This window comes from Prionailurus viverrinus, chromosome E3, assembly GCF_022837055.1.
Source record: "Prionailurus viverrinus isolate Anna chromosome E3, UM_Priviv_1.0, whole genome shotgun sequence".
Lineage (NCBI taxonomy): Eukaryota > Metazoa > Chordata > Mammalia > Carnivora > Felidae > Prionailurus > Prionailurus viverrinus.
The window spans coordinates 10,798,384-10,825,953 of record NC_062576.1 but is presented as its reverse complement, the minus strand read 5'-3'; the positions used below and the strand labels follow the sequence as shown (position 1 = coordinate 10,825,953).

The following is a 27,570-nucleotide window of genomic DNA, read 5'->3' as shown; positions in this document are numbered from 1 at the left end:
GGACCTTTGGAAAGAAGCTTCATCGAGGGCGCCTGGGTGGCTCAGTAAAGCATCTGATCTCAGTTCAGGTCACGATCTCATGGTTCGTAAACTCAAGCCCCAAGTCGGGTGAGCCCCATTCCTTTCTCTCTCCCTCTCTCTCTGCTCCTTGCTCACTTGCACCCTTCTCTCTCTCTCTCTCTCTCTCTCTCTCTCTCTCTCTCAAACAACAACACTACAAGAAGCCTTATCGAGTGGGGTTTCAAGCCTGGCCACCAGTCCAACTCCACGTGGGGCACAGAGCGTCCAGTCGCAGGGACCTTACCCCTTAAAGAAAACACAGGCAAGTGCCGCGTCCTCTCCTCCAGTCTTGGCCGGGGAGCAGTCCAAGTGACAGCCACGCGTCCAGGAGCCGGAACAGTGTCCACCCGCCCTGCCCTCCCCCTGAAGGTTAGTAAGCTGCAGTCAAGGCTCACCTCACAGTAAGCAAATTCTGCATGTGCCCGGCCCTCCTCCACCCTCTCTGCTGGCCAGGTCTCCCCACCCCCCACTCGACACAGGGCCCAGCTCTGCGCTGTGTCCCCTGGGTCACAAAACCACACAGCAGCGGCTCCCAAAAATACAGGATCTGCTTGCCGCGAAGTAGCACCCGCCACGGCCACAAAGAGCATCTAGAACTTCTGCTAAAAATAAGCAGTTATTATTTTTCTTAATGTTTATTTCAGAGATAGAGCGAGCACGTGCACGCACAAATGTGGGGGAGGGGGAGAGGGAGGGAGACGCAGGATCCGAAGCGGGCTTCATGCAGACAGTAGAGAGCCTGATGCGCGACTCGAACTCGCAAACCACATGATCATGACCTGAGCTGAAGTCAGACGCTTAACCGACGGAGCTACCCAGGTGCCCCCCAAAATCAGCAGTTATTAAAAGCATGCACACATTGTGCAAACACCTGATTTCTTCCATTTTCAGCAAGAAAGTCCCTTTACCCAATCAAAAACTAAGGCCACACTGCATGCAAGGCCTCTGTTCAGAAAATTGCCATTTTTAGGAAATGAGAGGAAAGGGGGGGGGGGGTAGGAAAACCTGGGCGTCCTATTTCTAATCATCACTAGCTTTTAAACTGCTTTCGCTAACCCTGTAACTTCCAAGAGCAAGATGCTTCTCTCCTGTGGTCGCAGTACATTCTACCGGATTCGGACACCGCTTCCCCAATTTAATAAGGGTGTGAACTTCTCGTTAAGAGCAGCTAGAAAGAAGTCAAAAATAAAGGCGAGCATTAAATATTACGTAAGGTTTTCTTTTATTTAAAAGATCATTCACAAAATACCATATCCATAGATTTACTTTCTGTCATATAGCTGAATGTGTTAAGTGTTTGGAATTCCATTCTTACATTTAAAAGTCAACTGGGATTGATTGCCCAGAAGTTTAGATGAATTTGTTTTGTTCTTAATCTTTTCCACATTGAAGATGTAAGTAGGTCATCTGAAAGCATCAGGTTTGATTACAACCACATAATGCATGTCTTTCTTAAGTTAAGTATTGGTGTTACACAAATGGTTCTTATTTCGGAAGCAGAGGCGGCAGGTGAAGGAAGGAAAGGAGAGAGAGTTCTGTAGTTGCTGAGACCCCGGGACCGAGACCCAGTGAGAGAAGCCAAGGACGCCAGCTAGTGACGACCTCTCACCTCCCCCCCGCCCCCAAACGGCAGGTCTCTTCCCTGGGCTCTAGCTGCTGGCGGCCCCCAAACTGCTCCCAAAGGGACGGTCTGGGACTCGCTGCTGAAAAACCCAGGTTGCTCTCACACACGGGCGTTTAGCTCAGAAGCTACGGCCCAGCCCCCCTGGCCCTGGGTACGTGCCAAACACAGCCTGTGGGGATAGGCAACTGTGCCCCAAAGAGGAGACCTGGGGACTTACAGCCACCTACCAGCTCTCTGAAGGCTCTTGACAGCCCTGCAGAGTAAAACCCTCAATTCATCAAGTCCAACAGTAAAGTGCCAGATTTTAGGCCCATTTTCATTATAAAAGTCAGGGAGGGCAGGAAGCGCAGTATCTCACTGCTACTTACGCGAGGAGCAGACACAGGTAAACACAAGGGAGAGACAGGGACACACACACGACGGGGTCTGAGGAGAGTCCGCGTCCGCACGGGGAGCACGGCCCAGGCGCAGCGCGGCCACCACTGCCCGTCGGTCCCCCCCCCCCGGAGCGCCCTGCCCGGACGGGAGACCGGACGGAGGCTCGGCGCACCCAGCCACCCACGGGAGCCTCCACCTCCGCCGGGGAGGAGGGGACGAGCTTGCACGACGTGCTGACCCAGCCATCCTGGCGTGCGCACGGAGGTGCGCTCGGCCCCCGGCCCGTCCGCTGAGCTGCTCACCGACTCACGCTACCACCCTCTTCCCTTAGATTCCACCTTCGAAAGGAGAGCCTCCGGCTCGAATGATCCATTCGGGGAGGGAGTGACAGAGACAGGGCTGCTTATAAATAGGGACAGGGAGGAATCTGCAAGGATCAACAGATATTTTATCCTTGTTTTGAAAACAAGGTGCCTCAAATTCTCTCTGTTGACCACAGCTGAATAAAAACAAGATGCGACCCAATTTGTGACTTCTTTCTGTTTTTTGTTTTGTTTTGTCTTTTTCCTTCCCTTGGAAGCCACAGCAATACAGAACTCCACATGCAGGTCAGAAGAGAAGCACTGAGAAAAATGAAAGGACCAACCGGGTCTGGCCAGAGTGTCCAAAGTAAAACAAGAAAGCAGGGGGAGAAAAATGGAGCAGCACCTCCATCCTAAGAACGCCCACGGGTGGCTGCCTCTGTCCCTCGAGAGAGACTCAAGTACTGGAAGGAAACAAGGAGCAAGAAGGAAAAAGGACAGAAGGAAAATGGGGGAAGGACTGGCAGAGAAAGAAAGAAAAAAAAAAAAAAGCACAAAACAGGCACTAGATAGGTTCAGCAAAGCCAAGAATGTACTAAAAACCACTTGTTAACTGCTGACATGCACTCACAAGCTCTGTGTTTCCGCTGTAAGAAAGGAGGACAAAGGTCAGGCGCAGGAATGGTGACTGCAGGACCGCTGGTCCAGGGGGCTAGCCAGGCTGTGGTCTTGCTGTGACTCCCCCACACCCCATTCCCTCCCAACCGCGAGCTCATTCTTGCTCCTTGTTAACGACTTCCTCTCTGGGCCTGGCTCCCCCGAAGATGGCAGAGTTGGGATTGGCTACTTGATTGAGGGGCGTGGCAACTGTTCGAGGCTTCAGCTGGAGCCGTGGCCTCTGTGCTCTTTCCTCTGCGGGAGAGAAACCAACGTGGTTTATGAGAAAAGGACCCCACATTCCCCGCCCGGGTGGAATGATCCGACTAAGGCGAGCCCCTACAGGCCAGCCCATTTTCTAACCATCAGGCCAGCCCTGAAGACCCATCCCATCCCCAGACGCTCTGACAAAGGCCAACTTGCTACTGAAGACTTAAGGGGCGGGCCACAGAAGCCACCGTCCGTGGCACGAGAAGGCGTGTGTGTGGGGGGACAGCCAGCGCACCGGGGCAAGACAACCTCCACCCACAAAGCATCACCGTACCTTCTGTTGGTTCTCTGAAGTCCATATTGGACCCTCGAAGGGGAGGGCCATCTCTGAACCGACTCCCCATTGGGGGGCCTGTTCGCCGGTCACCTGGGCGACTCCCTCCCCTGCCTCCTAAGAAGTCATCCCTGAAGCCTGAAGGAGGAAGAGGACACCGGATTACTTTTTAAGCTACCGTCTCAAAAGCTGACTGTGCAGCTGGCGTGGACTGTTCAATTTGAATTCTTTAGTTTGTCCAACATCGGAAGTTTTTGCAAAAGAGTGCATCGGGTCCAAATGAGAATGTGCTGGGTAATCTCAATGCTAACAGACGTTACACTTCTTACGAAAGAAAAATAAAGCGAGCTGTTTAAACCTCAGCTTGCAGGAAAAGTGGCGGAAACCCCACCCCCTACCTAAGACTATAAAATAAGGCTCGTGACAAACAAAAATCCTCAAAGCCCATCTTATTGTGTCTTCTAATATAAAGCCTCTGATTATTAAAAAGATAAACCTGAAATGTGAAAGTTACAATTTAGAATGCGACACCCAAGAAAAGCCCAGACACGAAGACAGAATAAAAATACGAGGCTACCTCTGGGTGACGCGCCCCACTTGTCTTGTCTCTGTTGTGTGGCGGGTGTGCAGCACTCTAAAAGCTCGGCACCCGTGTGGTCAACAAGGCAGTTACCCGGCACGGCTCACCCCCTTCGCAGAGCGGGGCTCGCAGAGGAGCGGAGCACCTCGCCCCCAACCTGCGCCACCTCCGGGGGCTGCGAGGGGGAGGAGAGGTTTCCTCCCCATCCCTGCGGGTATCTGCTGGAACCCCCAGCAAAGTAACTGTCACGACAACGGTCAGGAGTGTTCCGACTCTCATCTGCAGAGGAGACGGTTTTCTCCACAGGCTTTGAGAACCCTAAGTTTTCTTCAGTTCTGTATTTCATGGAAGGACTTTCATCTAGAGGGGGTTTAAGCTGACTAGCCTTTTAACAGTATCGCCTACTGAAGGGAGAGTGAGCTTCCGGTAAAAATTTAAGAAATAATATTGTAATTAAACAAACCAGTCCGCCCCCCCCCCCCCCAGCCCCCAAAGGTGACCACTTTTACTCGAAGGACGGTGCCACTGCTCAAAGCTCTGGAGGAACATCTATCTTCCAGAAGGATCCTGAGCCTGAGGAATATTCTATATATGGTCCATCCGCATCATCCGCAGATTTCATATCTGCCCGTTTGTCGACTCACTAGCCTTTGTATGTAACCCTGAAATTAAATCTTTTGGCCCTTCTGCTCTTCCAGACATGCACAGAGCAGTGGAAATCTGAGTTGCCCGACATGCGTGTCTCTCGGCTGAGGTCCAACAAAGCAACACTCTGCCTTCTTGTTTCAGCTCAGACCATAAACAAGTGTCTTTTCAAACTATTCGGTGCCAGGTTTTTGCTCTTTTGGGCTTTTCTTTGGCAATTTCACTGTTTAAAGTGGCCCCGCACATAGAGCTGAAGAGTCGTCTAGCATTCCTAAGTGCAAGAAGGCAGTCCTGTGCCTCACGGGAGAAAACACGTTAGATAAGCTCCATTCGAGCAGAGTTCTGGTGCTGCTGGCCAGGAGCTCCTTGTTAAACAAATCAACAGTATAGGTGACATTAGGGGTCTTTAAACAGAAATACACGCAACAAGGTATGTACTGATCACTCAACAAAATATTGGGACCAGAGGCTCACAGGAATCGGACCCTGTCGTTTCCCCTGGGAACAATGGTTTGGTATCTGCTCATCTGGGGTTCTCAGTGATTCTAAACTTAACTCCCCTGAATATGAAGACTCAACTGTTTGCAAGGGTGGTATTTTTCTGTTCTTTAAGGGTGGCCAAGGAATTTGGAAAGCGATCAAGTTATCTGAAACCCAGCTCAGAAACTGAGTTGGACAGTACCAATTTTAACCAAACAAGTAATGAAAACAATCCCCCCCAAAAGATTCAGACCAATAGGAGCACTGATTTGGGGAAAACATACTGGGATGTATACAGTCAGGTAGAAGGTTCTTTATAGAATCTTTTAAACCAGAGCTTACGCTGTTTATTCAACAAGCTTAACTGAGATTCAAACATCTGACTGACATCTCCCCCAATCAACTGTGAAGCGGACCTTTCCGTGGGAGTACAAAAGCTACTCCCCTAGGAGAATAAATTTTGCGACCAGTGTAGCAGAAATCAGCTCACACCCGCACTGACAAGGCAGGTAAGCACGACTGCTACTTAGTCCGGATGCACCCAAGTAGGACAGAAGGGAAAAAGCCCAAAACAACAGAAACAGCACGCATCCACAGCCAGTGACCATCTCATTTCAAAATCTCTTACAACAGGAGCAGGCGAAGATTACGAGGGAAACGCAAGGTCTGACATTACCAAGTATCCTTTAATGAAGTTTGATGACAGATTTTTAGGAGGCACACCGTTCACAAGAACCTTCCAAGTTTTTTTTTTTTTTTTTTTACTTTAATGTACTTGGCTACCTCTGGGGGTGGGACTCTGCTTTCTTCTATTTTTCGGTATTGCTCGAATCTTTTTACAACAGTGTATGTCATTTAAAAAACAGCATCATTTTGAAGAGCAAAAAAGATCTACGTTCACAAATAACGGACACAAGCATCACTCCACCATGCGGGCACTTCTGGATTCAGACACCTCCAGACCCTGAAGTTTATGCTGAACCTGGTGGGTGGCGGGGGAGTTTCTCTGGCTGTGCTCTCTGCTTCAGAGAGTAAAAGTCCCGGCGAGGGCAACAGTTCCTTAGGTAACTGCCACAATTCCAGAGCCTACACACTCAAGTGCTATTTCTACACTCCCAGTGAATTCAAAACCGGCCGGTCCCAGGCCACCACTCATCAGGCCACTAACAGCTGCACTCAGATTGACTTTGAGAAGACATTTGCTGCGTGTTTCAATCAGAGACTAGCTTATACATAAAATTACAGGTTTACTGGATCATACTGTACTTTTATGAATAAGCTCATTTCTGATTGGCTACAGGATTTTTAGGATTAAGTAATTCAACAGATATAAGCGGTCACCTGTTTAGCCAAAGTAGCACTGGAAATGCACTCGTAAAAATTTTGGTCTTCAACAGCTCGTGCCAGTTCTTCCCATACTTACCAAACACTATATGCCGAATTTTGTTTGATGGGGGAGGGTGACAGGGTGGTTGGGTGGGGCACTGATGTTATCCTCTCATACAGTGGAGAGGGCAGAGTTTATAGAAAACAGACTACTTCCTCATTTTTTACCTGTTACAACTGACGTTTTGATCACATGTACAATTTATTTTTGTTAAAAAAACAAAAAAACAAAAAGAAAGTAAAGAGATGATCAACCCTTCAAAGCAGAGGCCCGACATGCAAACCGACCTCTTAAGGGGAGACAAGGAGGCACCTGGTGGTCTGCCTTGGTAAGTTAAGAAAAGGAACAGAGCAGATCGTGTCCACCAAGAAGAGATAGGAGTTCCACGCCCTTCAAAAAAACAAACTGGTCACCACGACTTTAACCATGGAAGAAGGAGCCACCAAGAACCACGGTTACGAGGCTTTCTGTAAGCTTCCAAACCCCCCCCCCCCCCACTTTGTAGAAGTAACAGTGCTTCTATTTACGCAGAGCAGCCAAGGGGATTCCTTAGACAAAGGCCAGATGGGAACTACAGGCTGAGGCATCGTAACAAAAGGAGGTGGGTTGGTCTAACTCGCCCACAGTGTGGAACCTCTCAAGTCCTACACCGAACATTTAGGTTCTAACAGAGGCTTACTGCATGCCTGGGCATCTTTCAGGAAAGTTTCACTTGCGGAATGAACTAAAGGAGTAGTCCGGCCAGGTGGGCTACGTCCACAATAAACGTACAACAGCAGCAAGGCCATTGAAAAAGGTTAAGTGGTGATACTTTAAATACTGATACCGGAATTGAAGTCATCCCGGGAATCCCATCCACCTCTAGATTCTCGAGAGCCACCCATTCCTGAGGACACACAAAAAAGATAAAGGTGAGGTCGTACCATTACCCTGCTGCACACACATGGCAAAATTCTTTGGGAAGAATCACTCATGTGATGAGAAGTTCAAAAGAATTGTAAGAGTTTTTGTTGCCAATAGGAAAAAAACAAAAAACAAAAAAACAAAACAAAAACAAAACCCAGGCTTGTGGAAGCACCATCCATTCTAAGATTTTTCCACGTTTTTAAAAGCTCACAAAAGCCTACCAGACCGGCAAGATAATTCTAGTAGCCTTCAACAGTTGTAACCAGTGGGCACACAGTAAGTGTTATGTTCAGTTTTAGAAGAACCAATCACCTCTGTCATCTGGTCCACCTTTCCTGAAGCCAAAGCCACCTTTATCCTGTTTTCTGCCTTCTGCAATGTCCACACGAAGCGACCGATCACCCAACAGCTGATAAGGGGAAAACAGTGTAAGTGTAGGCAAGAAAAACATCTCAGCTGCTGACACGACACAGAAAAACTGAAGATACTTACTGCACCATCATATGTCAAGGCTTCCTTAAGGGAATCCACCTCATCAAATTCTACATAGCAGAAACCTGTAAGAGAAGCAAATCCCAATTTCCTCAAGGAATTCTGGGTTAAGACACAGTGGGATCCCCGTCTCTCCCATTTCCCCACTTTTGTTGCATCTAAGTGACAGCAGGCTAGCAGAGCCTAAAAGAGAGATTTTACTTTTCGGTAAACAAAACACTTGACTGGTATTCCTCCCTCTCAGTTATACCCTACCAGAAAGTGCCAACCAGACATTGAAATGGCAGCTGTTTTTATAATGCTTTCTTTTTAGAAGTTTTAACCATGACATTAGAGCCTTTCCTGGGCCACTGAAGAGCTGACTTCTGAATGACTTCAGCTTCTCCCTCAACCTCCAACGGTTTCCACGCCCCTTCCTCCTCGCAGCCTGGAGTCTCAGTCTGCACTCGGCACACCCCTTGCCCCGCTTTGCTCACACTGCACCCTGTACTACACCACACCCTCCCACCGCACCCCGAGTGTCCCCGTCCCGTGTGATTACACCTCACCTTCAAGGCCCACCGGACTACAAATGCTCTCAAGGTTTGGGTCCAAACTCTTCCTGTTCACCATTTCCCCACCAACTACTTACAACAAGAAGGTACCGCGTGGCTGGAAGAGTCCCCCTGCCGGCCCCCCTAAATGGATTCACAATGGTCTAGAGTACTTGTGGAAACCACCCACCTCCTGTGCTCAAAGAGGTCACAAGAGCCTGGTCACCCATCTCACACCTCAGAGCTGCGGAGGGATGACCCTCCGTCTGATGTAGAAACTAAAACCTGCTGCTACTGACTCAGCCTGAAGGCTGGCCTCGACCACCCGTTCCTCCCCTCCCCCAGAAGCCCGAATTCCTAGCGCATCTAGGAGGCACACTGGGTGGGCCTGACTTTCACAGGCTGAACAGGTACATTTACTTCTGTTGTTAGAGCACTCGTTATTAACAAGGCTTCCGGTTCTAAAGCCAAGAACACTTCCCAAACGGTAAAAGCGCCACCTATACACAGAACTGCTCGGATGAGCAAAACCTCTGCTTCTCGCACAGCTAGTACTTCTCCTTGGATGTTCTTCTGGATAAATAACGTAAACCGCATGCCCTTGTACCTCGTGCCATGCCCTAAACAGAGAGCACGTTTCCCTTCAGGGACTCCGCAGAGCTAGATGATGATGCTCACGTGACTCTTCCTGCTTACTGCTTCCCGGCTCACGTGCCTTGAAGAGACTAATCTACAGACACAAACTTTACCCAAAATTTGAGCCAACCCTTTCCCAGACGCGCTCCCAAATCACAAAGATACAGTGATGATATTTGTGAGGTTCTCTTCTGAATTCTGTACAAATACTTTAGATCACAGGAAAACGACAAAGAAGAAAGCCACGTGTCGGTGAAGGGGAGATGCACCGGCAAAGTCCTCTGTTCTGTCTGTTCATCTCTCTCCCGGGGAACTCCTTTACTGGCAGACAGGACTGCCAGTCAGGCAAACAGCACATTTACTCGGGTATATATTGCACATTTCTACAAATAAGATCACATGTAACACATTTTCCCCCAAGTAGAACCGAAAGCCTCATGGGTTAAAGGGCTATGCGGGTTTCAGCTACTTGGATAAACACTTCCACAATTAAAGCCCTCTGGTTCCCCACCGTTTTGGTTCAGACCCTCCCTCTACGAGAATATACAGTACGGACTCCCCCAAACTCACCTTTAAATTTGTCTGTGTCTTTGTCTCTGACTAGCCGTACACTCCGTATGCTGAGATCCTTGAAGATAGCGTCTATGTCGCCCTGAACTGTATTAAAAGGTAGGTTTCCTACATATGCTGTGTAGGGGGGCTCTGTGGGCAGCTCCTTCTGGCTACGGGAACCATGGCCACCGGCACTGCCGCGGGACCTGGAGGGGAAACAGACAGGATTCAAGTCTACTTGTCCCAGGGCGGCGACAAGGGCAATGGCTTCCGGCTCAGCCATACCAGTCATGTGAACGACTCCACCTGATTGTACAATAGCATCTTGAAATTACCGAGAGTATCCCAAAATATCACTTATGGAAAGGGTACCTATCGTTTGGTGACAGAAACGTTATTTCCTACTTACTTAGACTCAGTATCTGCGAAATGCTCATGTCCTAAAACCTTAGCAAACACCCTCCCTCACACCTGGCAGCTAACACACGCAGAGATGGACCGTCCAGACTTATCACACTGTGTTCACAGGAAGGTTTCCAAAGCTGCTCCAAGTTTAACCCATTCGTAACACACCTGCTCCCTGCTGCTGTCAGATTATGGATAACACAAGCTGCGGAAGGGCAGAGAGAAAGGCGGACAGAGGATCCGAAGCAGGCTCTGCGATGGCAGCAAGAGCTCGATGTGGGGCTGAACTCAGGAACCGTGAGATCATGACCTGAGCCAAAGACAGACGCTCAAGCAACGAGACACCCCAGGTGCCCCTTAAAACTCCTCTCTTAAAGGAGTTGCCTCACAACACAGATCTGCTCAAAGCCATCCTTTTCGCCGGGGAAGCATCAATACAAGTCACGGAAAGTAACTTGGTTTTTGCTAGGGATAACATGAAAGAAACCTGCCATCTTTCTTGAGATAAGTATCATCCTTTATGACATTTTCTTAGCAGAAGAATAAAATCACGATGTAATTCTTAGATGGCTAGAATTATGCTTAGTAACTCAAAATTCTGCTACTTCCCAATAGGAAATTCTACATTTTGTTTTCAAGTGAACTGCATCCCACCTGCTCTCGCTCCCCCCACCCCACCAAGGTGAGTAAATGACTTGTTTTTGCGCTTCAATACCCTTCACAACGCCACTGTTTTTTGTTTTTTTTTTTTAAAGTTTATTTATTTTTGAGAGAGAGAGAGAGAGAGAGCAAGAAAGAGGAAACGAACCAGGGAGGGGCAGAGGATCCAAAGGAGGCTCTGCACTAACAGCAGAGAGCCCGATGTGAGGCTTGAACTCATGAACCCCAAGATCATGACCTGAGCCGAAGTCAGATGCTTAACCGACTGAGCCACCCAGGTGCCCCTGCAATACCACTGTTATTATCTCAATAACCCGAAGCCCTAAAATACTTTCAACGAGATACTCTGAGACTGAATACCGACTATATAAGATACAATAGATGCAAACTTTTGAAAAACTATCAAAGCACACGATGAATTACAATTAATAACTTGAAAATCATCTGTTACTAAACATCAGGTGGAAACAGTCCCTTGCCCTCAAGCAGCTCAAGGTGAGCGGCACGTGTAAGTCACAAACAACTACATTGGCACACACTGCCTGCATGTTTGTGTGTATATGTACGTATATACAGAAGGTGAAAAGCCCAACGATTTTTTAAAACCTTAAGGTGAAGGGGAGAATGGAGAGCTGGTAAATTCAGCAGGTGTATGTCTGATGACTCGGGAAAATGGAGGAAGGAAGGCTTGCTCAAAGGACACATGGAACATTTACAGAACTTATGCAGGGCCCAGAAGGTGGAGTCAGGGCTCTGAGTTCAGGCAGCCAGGTGAGCCTGGATAAGGACCGAGGGAAGGAGGGTAGGTAGTGTTAATCAGATGGCAGGGGCATGAAGAAGAAAGCCGCAGGGTAAGAAGCAGTTTCTGGCTTTGGGGAAGATGGCAGAATCCTGTTTCAAGCAAGCAGTATTTTAAGAGCTAGACATGTGGAAACAACCAACCCAGCCCATTAACCTGCTTATTTCACCAGAGCCTCACAAAACTGCCGGCGGCTTACTATTCCAGATTTTCCCAAGAATCACCACAGTCACCCTGCATACTACCCTATGTGACATAGTTCTATGGGACTTCAGCATGTCTTATAGGACAGGGCAGCCGGACTGCCTGTAATTTGCCTTCAAATTTACTGTCTCCGACGGTCACAAAGCGAGAAGAGTGGAAGTCTCCAGTGTGCCAGCAACTTGAGACCAGGGCGAGGGGACAAACCCCAGAGAGTGCATATGCATGTAATAAAAGGATACATCCAGTCAGCAACCCACCGAATAAAAAAAAACCCCAAATGTCGGCAAATTCTGAGCGAAAACTCCCATGATACCTTTTGACAGTAACTGAAGTTTACAAGAGACTATTGTCTAAAGCTGTGTTACTCAAAAGCACTTTCTAAAACAGGTTAAAAACAACACAGGCAAAGAAGACTCATTTGACACCTTTCTCAGCTTGGTGTAGAACCTCTTCCAAATGACCTCTGTCTCTCACTTTCCTCGTCTGTGACTTCATAAGTGTCTCAAATCTTTCTTTTACAAAGTTTAAAACCGACCATAAAACAACTCATAAATCCTGATTGCTTTATAAAAGTTTAGTAACAATCCAAAGCATTACGGGAAGACTAAGCACGCTCCAGGCTACACTGCTGTGCAGAAGCGGGTGGACAGGCTGCCGTGGATACAGAACAGATGAGCCAAAGAGCAGGCCGCCCCCCCCGCCCCCCCCCCCCCCCCCCCGTTCAGAACAGACACCTGAAGGTCTGCGCTGCAATCCCCCAGGCTGTACTGCACCCCCTCCACTCAGCATCGATCCTTCCGGCTCATTACTGCTTCTGCTATCCCTTAGGGACAGTCCACTGCTTTTTAAAATAACATATTCAAGTTTTAAAGTTTGAGACAGAGAGCAGGAGAGAGGCGGAGAGAATCACAAGCAGGGTCCACACTGCCAGTGCAGAGCCTGATGTGGGGGCTTGAACTCACAAACCGTGAGATCATGACCTGAGCCAAAATCTAGAGTCAGATACTTAACCAAGTGAACCACCCAGGCGCCCCAACATATGCAAGTTTCAAACTAATAAATTACAACCTCGGTAACTTAGGAAATCCAAATTTCAACTCCAAGCATGAACAAAATCCTTTACAGAAAAATCACTTTTCTTTACTCAAATCATGTCTATGAGGTACAGAGGGCACAAACCTAAGACCCAGTCCCTGCCCTCAAGGAGCCAATAATCCAACTGACAGGGTCCCGGCATCTGGAAAGGAGAAATCAAAGACTGCAGGCAATCTGGGAGACAGCCACAGGGAGCAGGGTCCGCAGGGGTGAACAACAGGAACCGGGACCCTTGCGTTCCCACAGCACACAGGGAAACGCTGACCTAACAAGCTGGTTTGCCGTGAAGAAGCCTGTGGGAGGCCAGGAGCCTGGAGGGAGGGTTGACTGTAAGAAACAAGATAAGACAAGGGAGTATTAGGGCCGGGATCAGCTCCAAGAAGTAGATTCAAGAGAGAAGTGCTCCAGGCTTACTTTCCAAGTATGAGGGATAAGAAAAAAGGAGGGATGCACGCTAAGCTCTTTTCTAGGAAAGGGTTTTATAAAGACTTCCAGAGGCCATCAGAAGCCACACCATAATTCAATCACTGTTGCTGTTCCTCTTGAAAAATCAAGAGGGAAGCCAAGATACCCAAGTACAGAGTATTAACCTCTCTGGGGTATTTGCAACATTACATGTTCTCCTATTAAGTCTACGTTAGGGACACAGTATCCTTAGGGCTGATCAACAACTCTGGTCTTTTAGGTCTCTCACATTCCACCCAGAAATACATACTAGCATATATTACACTGTTTCACGCATGACACCATGCTGGATCCTGTATAAGTATCCCCAAAAAGATCGCCTTTGTAAGATTAAAATACAAGGAAACAACAAAGTCCACTGAACATGCTAAAAAAAAAAAAAAAAAAAAAAAAGTCATGGTTATGATGTGCAACCCATTTGGTTTCTAGAAAATAACCGAAAAAAGGTTGAGCTCTCAAAAGCCAGGCCCTCATTTCAGTTTTATCTTACCTACTACTAACATCTTACATTACCAAAATACACTAATTAAAATCACTGAACCAATATCGATACTTTACTAAGCTCAGTTTATTCAGATTTCCTTAGTTTCTACCTCAGGTCCTTTTTCTGTTCCAGGAGCCCATCCAGCGCCCTATTACATTTTAGTTGTAATTGAGGTTTTTAAAAACTAGCCCCAGACAACTTGGATTAAAAGCATTTCATTTCCAAGTAGATCTCCCTCTCCTAAATGTATGCAGTCTCCAAGGCCTTCAATCAGCATTCACAATTAAACCCTTTCATCTTGATAAGTGGCATTACTGAACGATGGGCAAGAGAGCCTGTGGATGTTTCTGATCAACCCTGGGATCAATGATGAACTCCTCAATGAACCCTTTCTCAAAGAGCTCTTTTCTGCTGTGAATGGTTATCTTCATAATTCAATCCCATCTGCAGGATTAAAAAACCCTTGCAGGGAAACGCAAGAGTAGTTCTAAGGCAGGAATTCTGTCTCCAGAACTATTACGGTCTCTGGTACTCAGCAGGGGTGGAAGGAATGAAGACACAGGCCTAGCAACGCCTCCAGGATCACAAATAACTTCTTCCACTAACATGAATATTCTTTCTTTAAAAAATTTACTTATTTATTTTGAGAGAGGGAGGGGTGGGGTGGGGGAGAGACAGGTCAGTGGGGAGGGGGCAGAGAAAGACGGAGAGAGAGGGAGTCCCAGGCGGGCTCTGTGCTGTCAGTATGGAGTCCTACTCAGGCAGGGCTCGAACTCATCAACTGTGAGATCCTGACCTGAACTGAAATCAAGAGTCGCTTAACTGACTGAGCCACCCGGGCGCCCCTGGGTATTCTTATTTGGGAAAAAAAAATTAAAATCTAAGAGAGGATTACATGTATTTAGATGACATCTCTAATTAGGTACTTAAATGTTTTTCAAAAAAAATTTTGGCTACGACCAACAGCAAGAGAAACATCTTTACACCGCGACTAAAAACGTGCACACATATATACCTGCCTGCATAGTAGCTATACAAGTAACAAAAAGCTTCTCAACAGTACAAACTCACAGTATAACATACACTATTCTCTATTTCATCTCTAAAAATGCTTGTCAGGACCTCTAAGTTGATCTCATCATCTACCAACAGGAAAGAACAGGCAGTCTGAAAGCCTTGTTCCAGAACAGGGAGCACAAGGGGGACTTCTGGTTTACAGTCTTTCTGAAAATGTTTCTTACTAGGAAAAAGGCATTTATCCCAATGTACTAAAATTTTGGACTCCCACACATTAATGAAAGCAAATAAACGGATTATTAATATAGTAGCTTCATATGGTGCAAAACATTATTCAATCCAAAGTTCCAGATTTTTCAGAGGAAATAAAATAAAAATCTCAAGCTGTTTATCGGTCCTCAGAGAATACTGCCACAAAAAACATCTGTCTTGAAGCTATGATGTAAACCATTTCTATGGATTAGTTTTGAACTTTATAGGCCAAGAGTTCTTTTCCCTATTTATTTTATTTTTTTTTATTTTAGAGAAGAGAGAGAGCACGCGTGCAGGGCAGAGGGAGACAGAATCCCAAAACCTGGGACTGTGACTTGAGCTGAAAATCGAGATTAGGATGCTTGGGGCGCCGGGGTGGCTCAGTCTGTTGAGCGTCTGACTTGGTTTCTGCTCAGGTTGTGATCTTACAGCTCGTGGGTTTGAGCTCCATGTGCAGGTCCACACTGACAGAGCAGAGCCCGCTTGGGATTCTCTCTCTGTCCCTGCACGGCTCACATGTTCTCTCTCTCAAAACGAATAAACTTAAAAAAAAAAAAAAAAAAGAGTAAGACGCTCAACCTACTGCCACCCAGGTGGCCCAGGAGAGCCTTTTCTAATTTAGGGTGATTATCTGAGATTTGACATTCTACATACTATCAGCTCCAATTCATTTTATTATATTTTAAACTTTTTTCTTAACATTTATTTATTTTTGAGAGACAGAGCAAGACAGAGCACAAGTGGTGGAGGGGCAGAGAGAGGGAGACACAGAATCCAAACAAGCTCCAGGCTCCGAGCTGTCAGCACAGAGCCCGATGCGGGGCTCGAACTCACCAACCGCGAGATGGTGACCTGAGCCGAAGTCGGACGCTTAGCCAACTGAGCCATCCAGGTGCCCAAGATCCACTTCACTTTAAAGAAAACTTCACATTTTCATGTGATGTTCAATTTTATGATCTACAAATAGCTTATGTTTCAGTTATTTAGAGAACAATAAAATGCCAGATAGACCACCAGATAAAAGCTAGAATAACAGTTCTTCTCCATTTACTATCTGAAAAACTGTGAATATCACACTAACACCACATATTAATTATACCTTAATAAAATTAAAAATACTTGAAAAATCATAAAAATCTGTTACTTGTACTAAAAGACACATATGTACTAAGATGCATACCTATTAACATTTATTAATAAGTGTTTCTGCTAATATCAGATTTATTTTAACCTCTAGTTGCCCTACACGTGATAGTTACAAGAATTAGGCAAAGGGGGGGGAGGGAGAGAGAGAGGGACAGAGAGAGGGAATGTTAAGCAGGCTCTATACTCAGCACGGAGCCCACTGTAGGGCTCAATCCTGGGACCATGACCTGAGCTGAAATCAAGAGCTGGGACACTCAATCGAGCACCCAGGTGCCCCATCAGGAGATTTAGTGGGCACAATGACCAAATGCCATGGGCAAGCTTTGGTCCTGATTCAAACAAATCAGTTGTACATCAAAATTTATGAGCTAATTAGAGAAATCAAAATACTTATGGGGGGAGGGGGGGCGCCTGGGTGGCTCAGTGGGTTGAGCATCAGACTTCAGCTCAGGTCATGATCTCAGTTCATGAGTTCGAGCCCCGCGTCTCCGTGCTGGGCTCCATGCTGACAGCTCAGAACCCCCTCCTCCTCCCCCCCCCCCCATTGGATTCTGTGTCTCCCTCTCTCTCTGCCCCTCCCTGGTTCACACTGTCTCTCAAAGTAAATAAACATTAAAAAAAAAAACAAAAAAAAAAAACCAAAAAACACTTCCCAGGAAGTTTCAGATGTGGTAGTATCATGGTTATATTTTTAAAAGTCTGTGCCTTTGAAACTTATACTGAAGTACTTCTAGATGAAATGAGACATCTAAGATGTGCTTTAAAATAATCCAGGCGGGGCGCCTGGGTGGCTCAGTTGGCTCAGGTCATGATCTCACAGTTCCTGAGTTCGAGCCCTGTGTTGGGCTCTGTGCTGACAGCTCAGAGCCTGGAGCCTGCTTCAGATTCTGTGTCTCCCCCTCTCTCTCAAAAACAAAAAACACAAAACACAAGACAAAAAAAAAAACTTTCTTAAAAAAGGTAAATAAAATAAAATAATCCAAAAGCTTGTGAGGAAAGTGAAGGGAGGAGGTACAGATGAAATAAACGGTGTCACTTTAAAGAGTGGGTAACAGGTACATGAGGTGGATTAGTATTGAATTCTACCTTTATTTGTACTTTAGATTTTTTGTAATCAAATCTTTTGCAGATTCAAATAGGCCAACTATATGAAGTAATCTTTGAGACAACTGCACAAAACCGAACACGAACTGGGTAACAGAAAAACTGGTTAAAAAGAAACCCCTAATCAGTTAGCAACATGCATGTAAAAGTATTTTCAGACAGAGAGACAGGAAGGCTGACTGGCTTTAAAATATTCTATCCCAGGACGCCTGGATGGCTCAGTAGGTTGAATGTCTGACTCCTGATTTTGGCTCAGGTCATGATCCCCCCCGTTGTGGATCGAGTCTGTGTAGGGCTCCGTGCTGGCTGTGGAGCCTGCTTAAGATATTCTCTCTGCCCACCTCCCACTCTGCCCCTCTCCCCCAATCGCATCACGCTCTCTCCCAAAAAAATAAAAAAATTCTATCCCCTCCCCACAATGGGGGAGACTGATGAAAACAGGAACAGCAAAAAGGTTTATAAAGCTAAATGAATGGAAATGAAGAGTTGCTCAATGGGCAGTTTCTGAGTATCACTGTGAACACCAGTGCCACTTAGAAATGGTCAAAGTGGTAAATTTTATGGATACATTTTACCACACACACACACCCTGAAAAAAATGAAACCAGGGAATGGTTACATGGGTTTGATACACTGGTTTCCACTTCTGTTCACATGTGAAAGTGTTCAGGTTTATTTTTCTAAGTTTATTCATTTTGAGAGAGACAGAGCCCGGGGGTGGGCACGGGGGATGTGGGCAGAGAGGGAGAATCCCAAGCAGGCTGTGCCATTAGCACAGAGCCCAACGTGGGGCTCAAAGTCCTGAAACCATGGAGGACAGAAATCAAGACGGCGACACTCAACCAACTGAGCCACCCAGGCACCCCTGAAAAAGTTTAGATTGGTGTTTAAGTGTTACATAAAATGAGCAACTGGTAAATTCTGGCCTAATTTAAACCACACTGACCTTCCTCCATGAACAGAAAATTAAGCTCAAGGAGCAATCCTTTAATATTCTCAGGTGGCCTCTGTAAACACTAACATGTACTTCCTGTGGTCCTAACTGTGCCTTCCAGGACCACACCCTTCATTTAACAGTCCCCCAGCGCCTTACTAGCTGCTACTTGAGACCTGCACTGATCTTGCAACTGACCCCACAGTAAATCAAGGCTGGGGCACCAAACTACACTATTACTCATGCTTCATCATGGAGTATTTGCAGAGAAAGGAGCCTACGAGCTTCAAAACACAATGTCCGTGATAAAGCAGTAAAAGTGATTAATTTTACTAAATCTTGACCCACTTTTTAATATCCTATGTTTTGAAATGGGGGCAAAGCATTTTTGCGGCTTATAGAAATGTGATGGTTTTCTCCAGGAAAAGCATTCATGCAAGTTTACAAGCTGAGCTAGCTATGCTTTTCATGGAACACCATTTTTACCTGAAGAATTATCAAACTATGACTATTCGTTTTCTTGAAAATGAAGTGAGCCTGTCCTTTAGGAAAATGAACAGTATCTGTTGCCAGTAATAAAATGCGGGCTTTTCAAGCAAAAAATAAAGTTTTAGAAAACTCGTATTCATCAACGTAAGTTTGAAAGTCTCACAATCTCTGAAATTTTTCTCATAAGATCAACTGTGGCATAAATAAACATCATTTGGTACTGTATAAGAAAATGTACTAACACTGGGAAGATCTGCATAACTCAATGAACTGATCTTTTCCAGATAACCAATGCCTCATGTTACAAGATCATGAGCAGGTAAAAAAATCCCTTTGAAATATAAAATGATCAATGGACTTTAAAGAATAGTATGAAAAGTTTACTAAGTAAAGTTTCAGATTCCACACGGCAACTAACTTTTGCAGAAACTACCACTTGTCCAGTTTTGGTATAGGAGCAGAAAAAAAAAATACCCACAATTATCTGAAAAGGCTATTAAAATACTACTTTTTCCAGCTGCTTACCTGTGTAAGGCTGGATTTTCTTCATGTATGCCAACCAAAGCATCCTATCTCAAGAGTGAATACAGAGGCAGGTATGTAGGAGAAACCAATTATCTTCTATTAAACCAAACACTCAAAGGGCTCCAAAAACGCAACTGATTAATTACAGAAGAATAGTGTGCAGAACAGGGAGAGATAGTCTCCATCTGCCCTACACTGAATACAAGACTTAACTGGAGGTGCCACGTTTTCAACGTAGTATCTTTTCAACGTAGTATCAACATACTGGAGCACATCCAGAGGGCCCCATCAAGAACACTTTTTTTTTAAGTTTATTTATTTATATATAGAGAGAGAGCATGTGCACAGGGCAAAGAGACAGGCGGGGAGAGGGAGGGAGGGAGGGAGGGAGGGAGGGAGGGAGGGAGGAAGGCAGAGGGAGAGGGAGAGGGAGAGGGAGAGAGAGAGAGAGAGAGAGAGAGAATATCCCAAGCAGGCTCTGACCGTCTGCAAAGAGCCCGATGCCAGGCTCAAACTCACTAACCACAAGCTCTTGACCTGAGCTAAAATCAACAGTCAGACCCTCAACGGACTGAGCCACCTAGGCACCCCCCCACCCCAATTTTAGAAATCACAACATGGGGAAAATGTCAAAGAACCAAGGACATTCAATTAAAAAAGACAATGTAGATATTACAGCTTAAGTTCTATCAAAATCAAGCAATTACACTTATTTCGTGTGCAGGTCTAACCAGATGTACAACTGAAAGGCAGGGGCATGGCATGCTGTCCTGTCCAACCCTCTCTTCTACTTCTAGGGGAAGCTGGAAACTGGAAGATGGGAGTCTAATCTAGGACTGATACTGCTCCAACACTGTGTTTACATATTTCAAGTTTCTGGGAAGACTACTTAGTGGGACATCCTCCCAGAACACTAAAGGTTAACTTCAAATAGAAATATACATTTTAACAATATACCAAGTCAGTCTTTAGAAATCTCAGACGCATTTGCAATAAATATTTCAAATATAAATTTTGTAACAAACCAATAATCTACAAGAAAAAATTAGTTACCACTCATTTACAATATAGCACTCTTCATAAAATGCTTTATGCCTATAGAATAGATTTCTCTTGGCTTTGGAAATAGAGCCAGGAAAGTAAAAACTCACTCGTTAATTCAACAGAACTTTTCCCACTCTTACTGATGCAAGGGAAATATGATTAAGTGTACCAGACACTGTGCTGCTTGCTTTGGACAGCTCACTTAATATTCCCAATAAATAGCTCTACAGAGGAGTTTTTATCTTACATGGGGGAAACTGAGGCTCAGAGAGCTAAAGAACTTGTTCCAGAGCACACAGCTAATACATGGCTCAAGGCTCAGATGACCCTTAAGCCCTGTCTGCCTGATTCCAAAGCTAGGGCTTTTCCTCAAACTGTGTTAGAGACTGTTGGTGAAACCAAGTCAAGCATCTGTGGTAACGATTTTCATAGAAGATAATGATTTGGAATCCAGCATTTGGGAGGCTGGGGAGTGGAGAGGAGGACGATAACCCCAGGCCACCTGGCATTTGGTAGGCAAACAGGATTTTAAGATAAACTGTTTTAATACTTCTACGGATCCTACCATGACCAGTGCAAATAGCTACCACTGTTTATGCCCTGCTTTCTTTCCTCTTATTAGTCTTAAAACATGCTTAGAGGGGCACTTGGTTGGCTCCCTGTCCAAATGACATCTATTGATGTCAGCTCAGTTTGTGAACCCAGGGTAGTGGGAATAAGCCCCTGGGTCGGGTCAGGCTCCATGCGTGGAGTCTGGTTTGGATTCTCTGATACTCTCTCTCTCTCCTTCTGTCCCCCTCCCCGCTGCTTGCACACTCTGTCTTAAAAAAAAAAAAAAATTAGAATTCCAGTCCCCCCTAACTGGAACTTGATAAAGAATACTTAGTGGAATTTAAGAAACAAAACAGATGAACATAGGGGAGGGGAAGGAAAAATAAGATAAAGACAGAGAGGAAGGCAAACCGTAAGAGACTCTTTTTTTTTTTTTTTATAAAATTTTTTTTCAACGTTTATTTACTTTTTGGGGACAGAGAGAGACAGAGCATGAACGGGGGAGGGGCAGAGGGAGAGGGAGACACAGAATCGGAAACAGGCTCCAGGCTCTGAGCCATCAGCCCAGAGCCTGACGCGGGGCTCGAACTCACAGACCGCGAGATCGTGACCTGGCTGAAGTTGGACGCTTAACTGACTGCGCCACCCAGGCGCCCCCGTAAGAGACTCTTAAATGCAGAGAACAAACTGAGGGTTGCTGGAGAAGTGCTGGGGGGGGGGGGGGGGGAGATGGGTTAACTGGGTGATGGGCACTAAGGAGGGCTCTTGTTGGGATGAGCACTGGGTGTTGTATGTAAGGGATGAATCACTAAATTCTACTCCTGAAACCGTAATTATGCTATATGTTAACTAACTTGGATTTAAATAAAAATTTAAAAATAGAGAAATAAAAATCTAGATTAAAAAAAAGAAGAATACTTAAAGGTATAGTTTTAGTAAGTTCCATTTTCAGCAATCTCGATTCTTGCTACCTCCAAGTTCCAATCTAATTCCCAGAATTGATGGTTTTAGGCTGGAGCACGCAAAAGCACGTTATAGTTAGAAATGTAAAAGCCTATTACTCTCCACTTTATTGCCAATGGCCAATAAAATTAAAACCCAGGAAAGAAAATTTAGCAACCTACAGAACAAAATACACTCAAGAGCTAGTACAATCAACTCTTGGTAATTTGGAATTGTGATTTGCTTTGCTTTTGGGGGCAACAATGCAGTTCCAGGCTCTGTCACTGGCCGCCGGGGACATTCTCAATGAGTTGAGAAAATAACCGCTTAACACCGCTTCCTGAGAACAGCACTGGATATTACATACAACACAGAAGACAATTACAGGGAATGTATAATTATTAAAACCAAGCTTTTAGGTTATGACTGCATTTCACACCTGCTATTCCTTTCACCTGTGACCCAAGTGGTTTACAGTTGAGACCTCTTACTCGCTAAGGTGCTTTAGACCAAAGGGAAGGGTCCCTTGGTACAAAAGCACCAAACAAAGCAATGCAAAACTGGCTTTCCCGAAGTGACAATCTTCTACAATGCCTAAGCACTGTACGTGAACATAAGCAAACAGCGCTGAGACATCGATGTGAAACACGGTTCAAGTAACAGTACAAATTATCACGGAAGGTTACCCACGAGCCTCTACCATCTTGCTGAATTTCTGAGGAACCAGAAACTGGTGCACTCCAGAGCTGATGAAATTAAAGTAACATTGACTCTGGAATAGGAAAGCTTTGGCCCAGACCTCACTGCTACATGTCTGGTCCTTCGTAAAGTTTCTGGACTCACTCCGGACCCTGTCTAAACGAGCACACAAATTCATCAATGCGTTTTTAGGACTGCTTTTAGGAACTGAGTGGCATTTCCGATGTACTTAAATGCGACATCCACTAAAAGTCTGACTCAAACACCTCAAGTCACCAGAGCAGCTAGCAAATCTGTCGAAAGGCGGGGGGGGGGGGGGGGGGGGGCAAAAATAAAACACAAAAAACCCCACAATAACCAAACACCAAATCACAGATTCAGGATAATATGACGAACTTATTGTAGTCCCGAACCAACTAAAACTCCTTGGATCTGCCTTAAATCAAACCACTCTGTGTAAGAGTTTTCCTGGGCACTTTTAATGTTTCTTGAAACTAAAGGGAAAAAAAATCCCAGTTATTAAATTTCAAGATGACTTTAAAAGCAAATTTGATGTCTACGAACCTACCCCAAAGGCAACAGTTTCACATGTCATCCAACATCTATTTCTTTTTTATTAGCAAATAAAATTCTTTGAAAGAACAGGTGGTTCCACCTTCCCCAACTTCCATATTCTAGTGTCATGAGTAATATTAGGTACACTCCCTAACCAAAACAAGCCTTTGTTTGAGCCAGTCCCAAACCAAGGTATTAAAAGATCATTCTTCACCAAACAATGATACTTTTGGGATTGAAACCCAAGAGACTGGACAGCTCAGTAGGTACTATTGTGGTGTTATCCTGGGAAAGTAATCCTTTCTGTAAAAGTACACAAAGGCCAAGTGTGTCCTTGACAAATAGCAAGATGTTTATAGTCTGTCTTCTAAATTCTGCATGAAGGAACAAAAAAAAAAAAAAAAAGAAAAAGAAAAAAAAAAGAAAAAATCCAGCGCGGACTCCCGAAATTAAATACGCTAAGTTTCTTATTCACTAGTGAAGTATTTCTCCTTCAAAGGGGGTGTCTCAATTGTATACAGTCTGTAAACGACCAGAGTGAGAACGAGGCTAACTGCGATTCCTTCTCCAGGTCAGAAGGAGAAACTAGGGAGAAATAAAATTTTCTGCCAGCAAGCACGTAGCACCTGCCAATAAGACACTGACCCAGGACACAGAAAAATTAAAAATGCTATTATGTATGTTCTTTTGCTTGGTCTCCCCCTCCACCGGCGTGAATCGGACCACTCCCGGGCTCTAGCCGCCAAATCCCTGCCTCATACATCAGGGAAGGGAATCACCCCTCTCGCCCTCCCGACCTTACCCAGTCGGCTGGCCTCCTGGCGAAGCGGGCCAGAGCGCCTGCAGCGCAAGCAGAGAACAGGAGGCCGGGACCTGGACAGAGACCCGAGCCGGGCAGGCCACGGCCCCCACCCCGCGCTGCAGCAGAGCCCCGCGCTGGCCCTGCCGTACTGGGGGATGGGGCTGGAAGCGGGAGCTCGTCCTCCAAGGCACTCAGAGCCGCTGCGGCCTGGCCTTGCGGCCAAGGCACTGGAAAGACGACACGTCGGCGGCGGCGGCGGGAGACACGGGGACGAATCTGCGCCGCGAGCAAGACGTGGGGGAAACTAACTGCCGCCGCCCCCCTCCCCGAGCGCGCCATTTCTAGGCCCCGGCCCTCCAGGCTCCTCTCCCAGGCCTCCGCGGGCCGAGCCGGGCCCCCTACCGCCCGCCGCCCCGGGTGAGCGCGGGAAGGCCGCCTCCCCGGGGCCCCTGACTCCGCCCGCCCCCCGCGCCCGGCGGGGGCCCGCGCCCGCCAGCCTCACCCTCTGCCGCCGCCGAAGCTGCTGTAGGCCCGATCGTCGTAGGTATCGAAGTCCGCCATTTGCCGTCTCCGCTCCGAGAGGAACCAGGGTGAGCGAGGAAGGACCCCGCAATATAACTCCCCCCGCCCCGCCGCCGGGGCTGTCCGCCGCGCCGCCTGATCGCAAATCGCACGCACGCACGCGCGCGCGCGCGCACGTACGCCGCGCCGCGCCCGGCCTGGGCCGACGGGCCGCTCCTGGCCCGGCGCGCTCTGCGGCCCACGTGGTGCGGCGGCGCGTTGGCGGGGCGCCCGGCCTTGCGCCCCCGCCCATTGTGTGCTGGCCTCCGGGCTTCACCGCAGCCGCCGGCTGTCCCCCGCCCCGCCCAGCCCGTGCGCGCAGGCCGGGCCCTCCCTTCGGGAAGCTGGGGTGGCTTGCTCCGCGCGCTCTGACGCCCTCTCCGCGGGCTGGTCCGGGACCCTGCGCCCGGCCGGCTGGACTGCCTGCTGTCGCTTACCTTTTCGTACTCCAGACCTGGCAGCCCCCCCCCCCCCCCGCCCGCCCCCGGAGGCCTGCCCCACTTGGCCCTACTCCGACACCCTCTTCTCGGCCAAGGGGTCGCCCGTCCACACCAAAGTAAGGGCCACCTCCTCCAAGGAGGATCCCCCCCCCCCCCCCCCCGCCCAGGCTGGGCACTGGCTGAGAATGCACTGGGACGAAGGGCCCTGAAGGGGTGAGATTGGGGGTCAGGATCCGAGCGTGCGAGGCGATGGGAGTGCAGCTAGGAATCCTGACTTCTGGGGTCTGTCTACTCGGGGCTTCGGTATTGGCGGAGGGCAGGGGTGTTGAGATTAGAGTGTAGGTTGCTGAACTAGCAAGAGTCGGCGCATCTCGCTTTTGCAGAGGTCATTGCGCTGGGAAAGAATTCAACCCGGACTTGAATTTCATCTAGCTCAAGCAAAGCTTGGATATGGAATGAGAATTAATTACAGTGGTAGTTTCTCAGACACAATTTAAAAGAGCCTCAGAATCTTTGCAGTGTATGCCCAGTACTTTTATATTTAAGCAGTTTTTGCTACTTTATCCCAGTGCTGAGATTGACAGAGCAGCTATGAAGTCATTTTCTGTGTTTGTCTCTTATTTACAAGTGATAAAACCACTTCACTATGGGATAGACCCCAAGTAACTTGGGCTCCACCTCTTACTAGCTGTGTAACTTCGAGCAAGTTACTTAACCTCTTTAGTGTCTCAATTTTCCAACGTGAGGACCATCCATGGATCATCCCTGATTCCAGACTTGATCCTCCTTACTCTACCCAGCCAGCATCCAGGGCCGGTCTTGGGCCATGCTCCGACTAGCAAAAACCCTTTCCCTTCTTTTGGGTTCTCCTGCACAAAGCCTGCCTTCCACCCAGGATCCAGAGATTGAAACCAATCCTAGAAAGTTCCATACCCTTGGCGAATGCCTCCCTGGCAAAGTTAGATGCCCAGCCTCTCCTGAGGTTGCCCTCCTGAGCTTTGGTCCTGATTTGCTCCCTAACTCCTTCAACAGAGTGCCTATCCCAGTCTTTACCAGTCCCTGTGGGTCCTGGGGGTGGAGGTCCCCCGAAGGCCCAACAGTTTCTCTGGGAACCTTTAACGTAGTGGTGGGGCCTGTGCATTGCATTTCAAACTGCTTGTGTTTAATCCTGGCCGAGCCACTTACTACTAGCTGTGTGACCTCAAGTGAATTGTGTCAACTGTCAGTTCTCTGTAATACAGGAACGATAGTCGTTGCGATAGTTTGCGGCATTCAGCTATTTTTTGTAACTTTTTTGTAATAACATTTTTAATTTATTTTTGAGAGACGGAGCACAAGTGGGGAAGGGGCAGAAAAAGAGGGCGACACAGAATCCGAAGCAGGCTCCAGGCTCTGAGCTGTCAGCACAGAGCCTGACGTGGGGCTTGCACCCTCGAACTGCAAATCATGACCTGAGCCAGTCAGATGCTCAAGCGACTGAGCCACCTGGGCACCCCAGTACTCAGCTATTTTTAAGTTCTGAAATGTTGGTGTTTTGTTGGTGTGATATGGTTAACTTATGTAGGATGATCTGAATATGAGTAATTTTTAGGTTGAGATTAAGGTCAGTGATTTAAATAGTCAATTTCTGTGAAAAGGCATACTGATACTCTACAAATCTGCACAGTCCGCTCCTGTGTCAATCTCAGTGAGCATCTGTGTTGAGCTACTGCAAAGCTTCTGTTACAAGCATGTTACTGTAGGTCAGAGACTTTCCATACAAATGAATAGGAGTATGAGAAAAATTGAAATTGACTCATGGAATTCTCCCATCTATATATGATGAAAGTAAAGAAGAAAACAGAGTACTGAATATGCTTTGTTTATAACCAAAACTGTAGCTCGCTAGCACTAAAAACATGCAGACTTTCCCTGTCTCTCTACCCCTTTCTTGCTCCTACTCTGTGCTCTGTCTCTCTCTCTCTAAAATAAATAAACATTAAAAAAATTAAATGGGTGGCTGGGTGGCTCAGCCTGTTAAGTGTCTGACTTCAGCTCGGGTCATGATCTCCCAGTTCTGAGAGTTGGAGCCCCGCATCAGGCTCTGTGCTGACAGCTCAGAGCCTGGAACCTGCTTCAGATTCTGTGTCTCCCTCTCCCCTGCGTGTGCGCTGTCTCTCTCTCTCTCTCTCTCTCTCTCTCTCTCTCTCTCTCTCCCCAAAATAAATAAACATTAAAAAAGGGGGGGGGGGCACCTGGGTGGCTTGGTCGATTGAGCGTCTGACTTTGGCTCAGGTCATGATCTCGAGGCTTATGAGTTCAAGCCTCTCATTGGGCTCCGTGCTGACAGCTCAGAGCCTGGAGCCTGCTTCGGATTCTGTGTCTCCCTCTCTCTCTGGCCTTCCCCTGCTTGCACTCTGTGCTGTGTCTTTCTCTAAAATAAACAAACATTAAAAAAATGTACAAAATTTAAAAAATGTGCAGACTTTGCAAAATATCCCAAAAAACTGTTCAGAAAGATCTCAGATATATTAGAGAAGAGGTGGGAATGTTTGGGTAAGAAGGATGCTTCACCTCTGTCTCCTTGGTCTGGTCTGTTTGCCATGGAGTAGTCATGGTGTTTTCCTCAAAAACCAAAATC

The 27,570-nt window shown here is 46.8% G+C and overlaps 1 protein-coding gene and 1 pseudogene across 2 annotated transcripts; one reads left to right on the top strand and one right to left on the bottom strand.

The window, feature by feature from the left end:
- Positions 1 to 1,258: 1,258 nt before the first annotated feature.
- On the bottom strand, positions 1,259 to 24,605 carry EIF4H (eukaryotic translation initiation factor 4H). 2 transcript variants are annotated; one of them, XM_047837842.1, is made up of 7 exons: positions 24,452 to 24,605; positions 9,795 to 9,982; positions 8,056 to 8,120; positions 7,876 to 7,972; positions 7,484 to 7,543; positions 3,566 to 3,703; positions 1,259 to 3,276 (listed from the first exon to the last, which is right to left on the bottom strand). In XM_047837842.1, the coding sequence occupies exons 1-7, from the start codon at positions 24,508 to 24,510 to the stop codon at positions 3,137 to 3,139; spliced, it is 747 nt and encodes a 248-aa protein (XP_047693798.1). In that variant the 5' UTR covers positions 24,511 to 24,605; the 3' UTR covers positions 1,259 to 3,136. The 2 variants fall into 2 exon arrangements, with proteins under 2 accessions (XP_047693798.1, XP_047693799.1); XM_047837843.1 differs by lacking the exon at positions 7,484 to 7,543 and having other exon boundaries at positions 24,452 to 24,598.
- Positions 23,495 to 27,570, top strand: part of LOC125154109 (39S ribosomal protein L42, mitochondrial-like) — a 23,532-nt pseudogene continuing 19,456 nt past the window's right edge.

Bases quoted from the DNA above. Each gene is read 5' to 3' on its own strand.
- EIF4H (XM_047837842.1), bottom strand. From the start codon at position 24,510: ATGGCGGACTTCGATACCTACGACGATCGGGCCTACAGCAGCTTCGGC. The intron at 7,973-8,055 runs GTAAGTATCTTC...TCCCCTTATCAG, and splicing joins CCTTGACATATGATGGTGCA to CTGTTGGGTGATCGGTCGCT. The intron at 3,277-3,565 runs GTACGGTGATGC...TCTCTCCCGCAG, and splicing joins CTTCAGAGAACCAACAGAAG to AGGAAAGAGCACAGAGGCCA.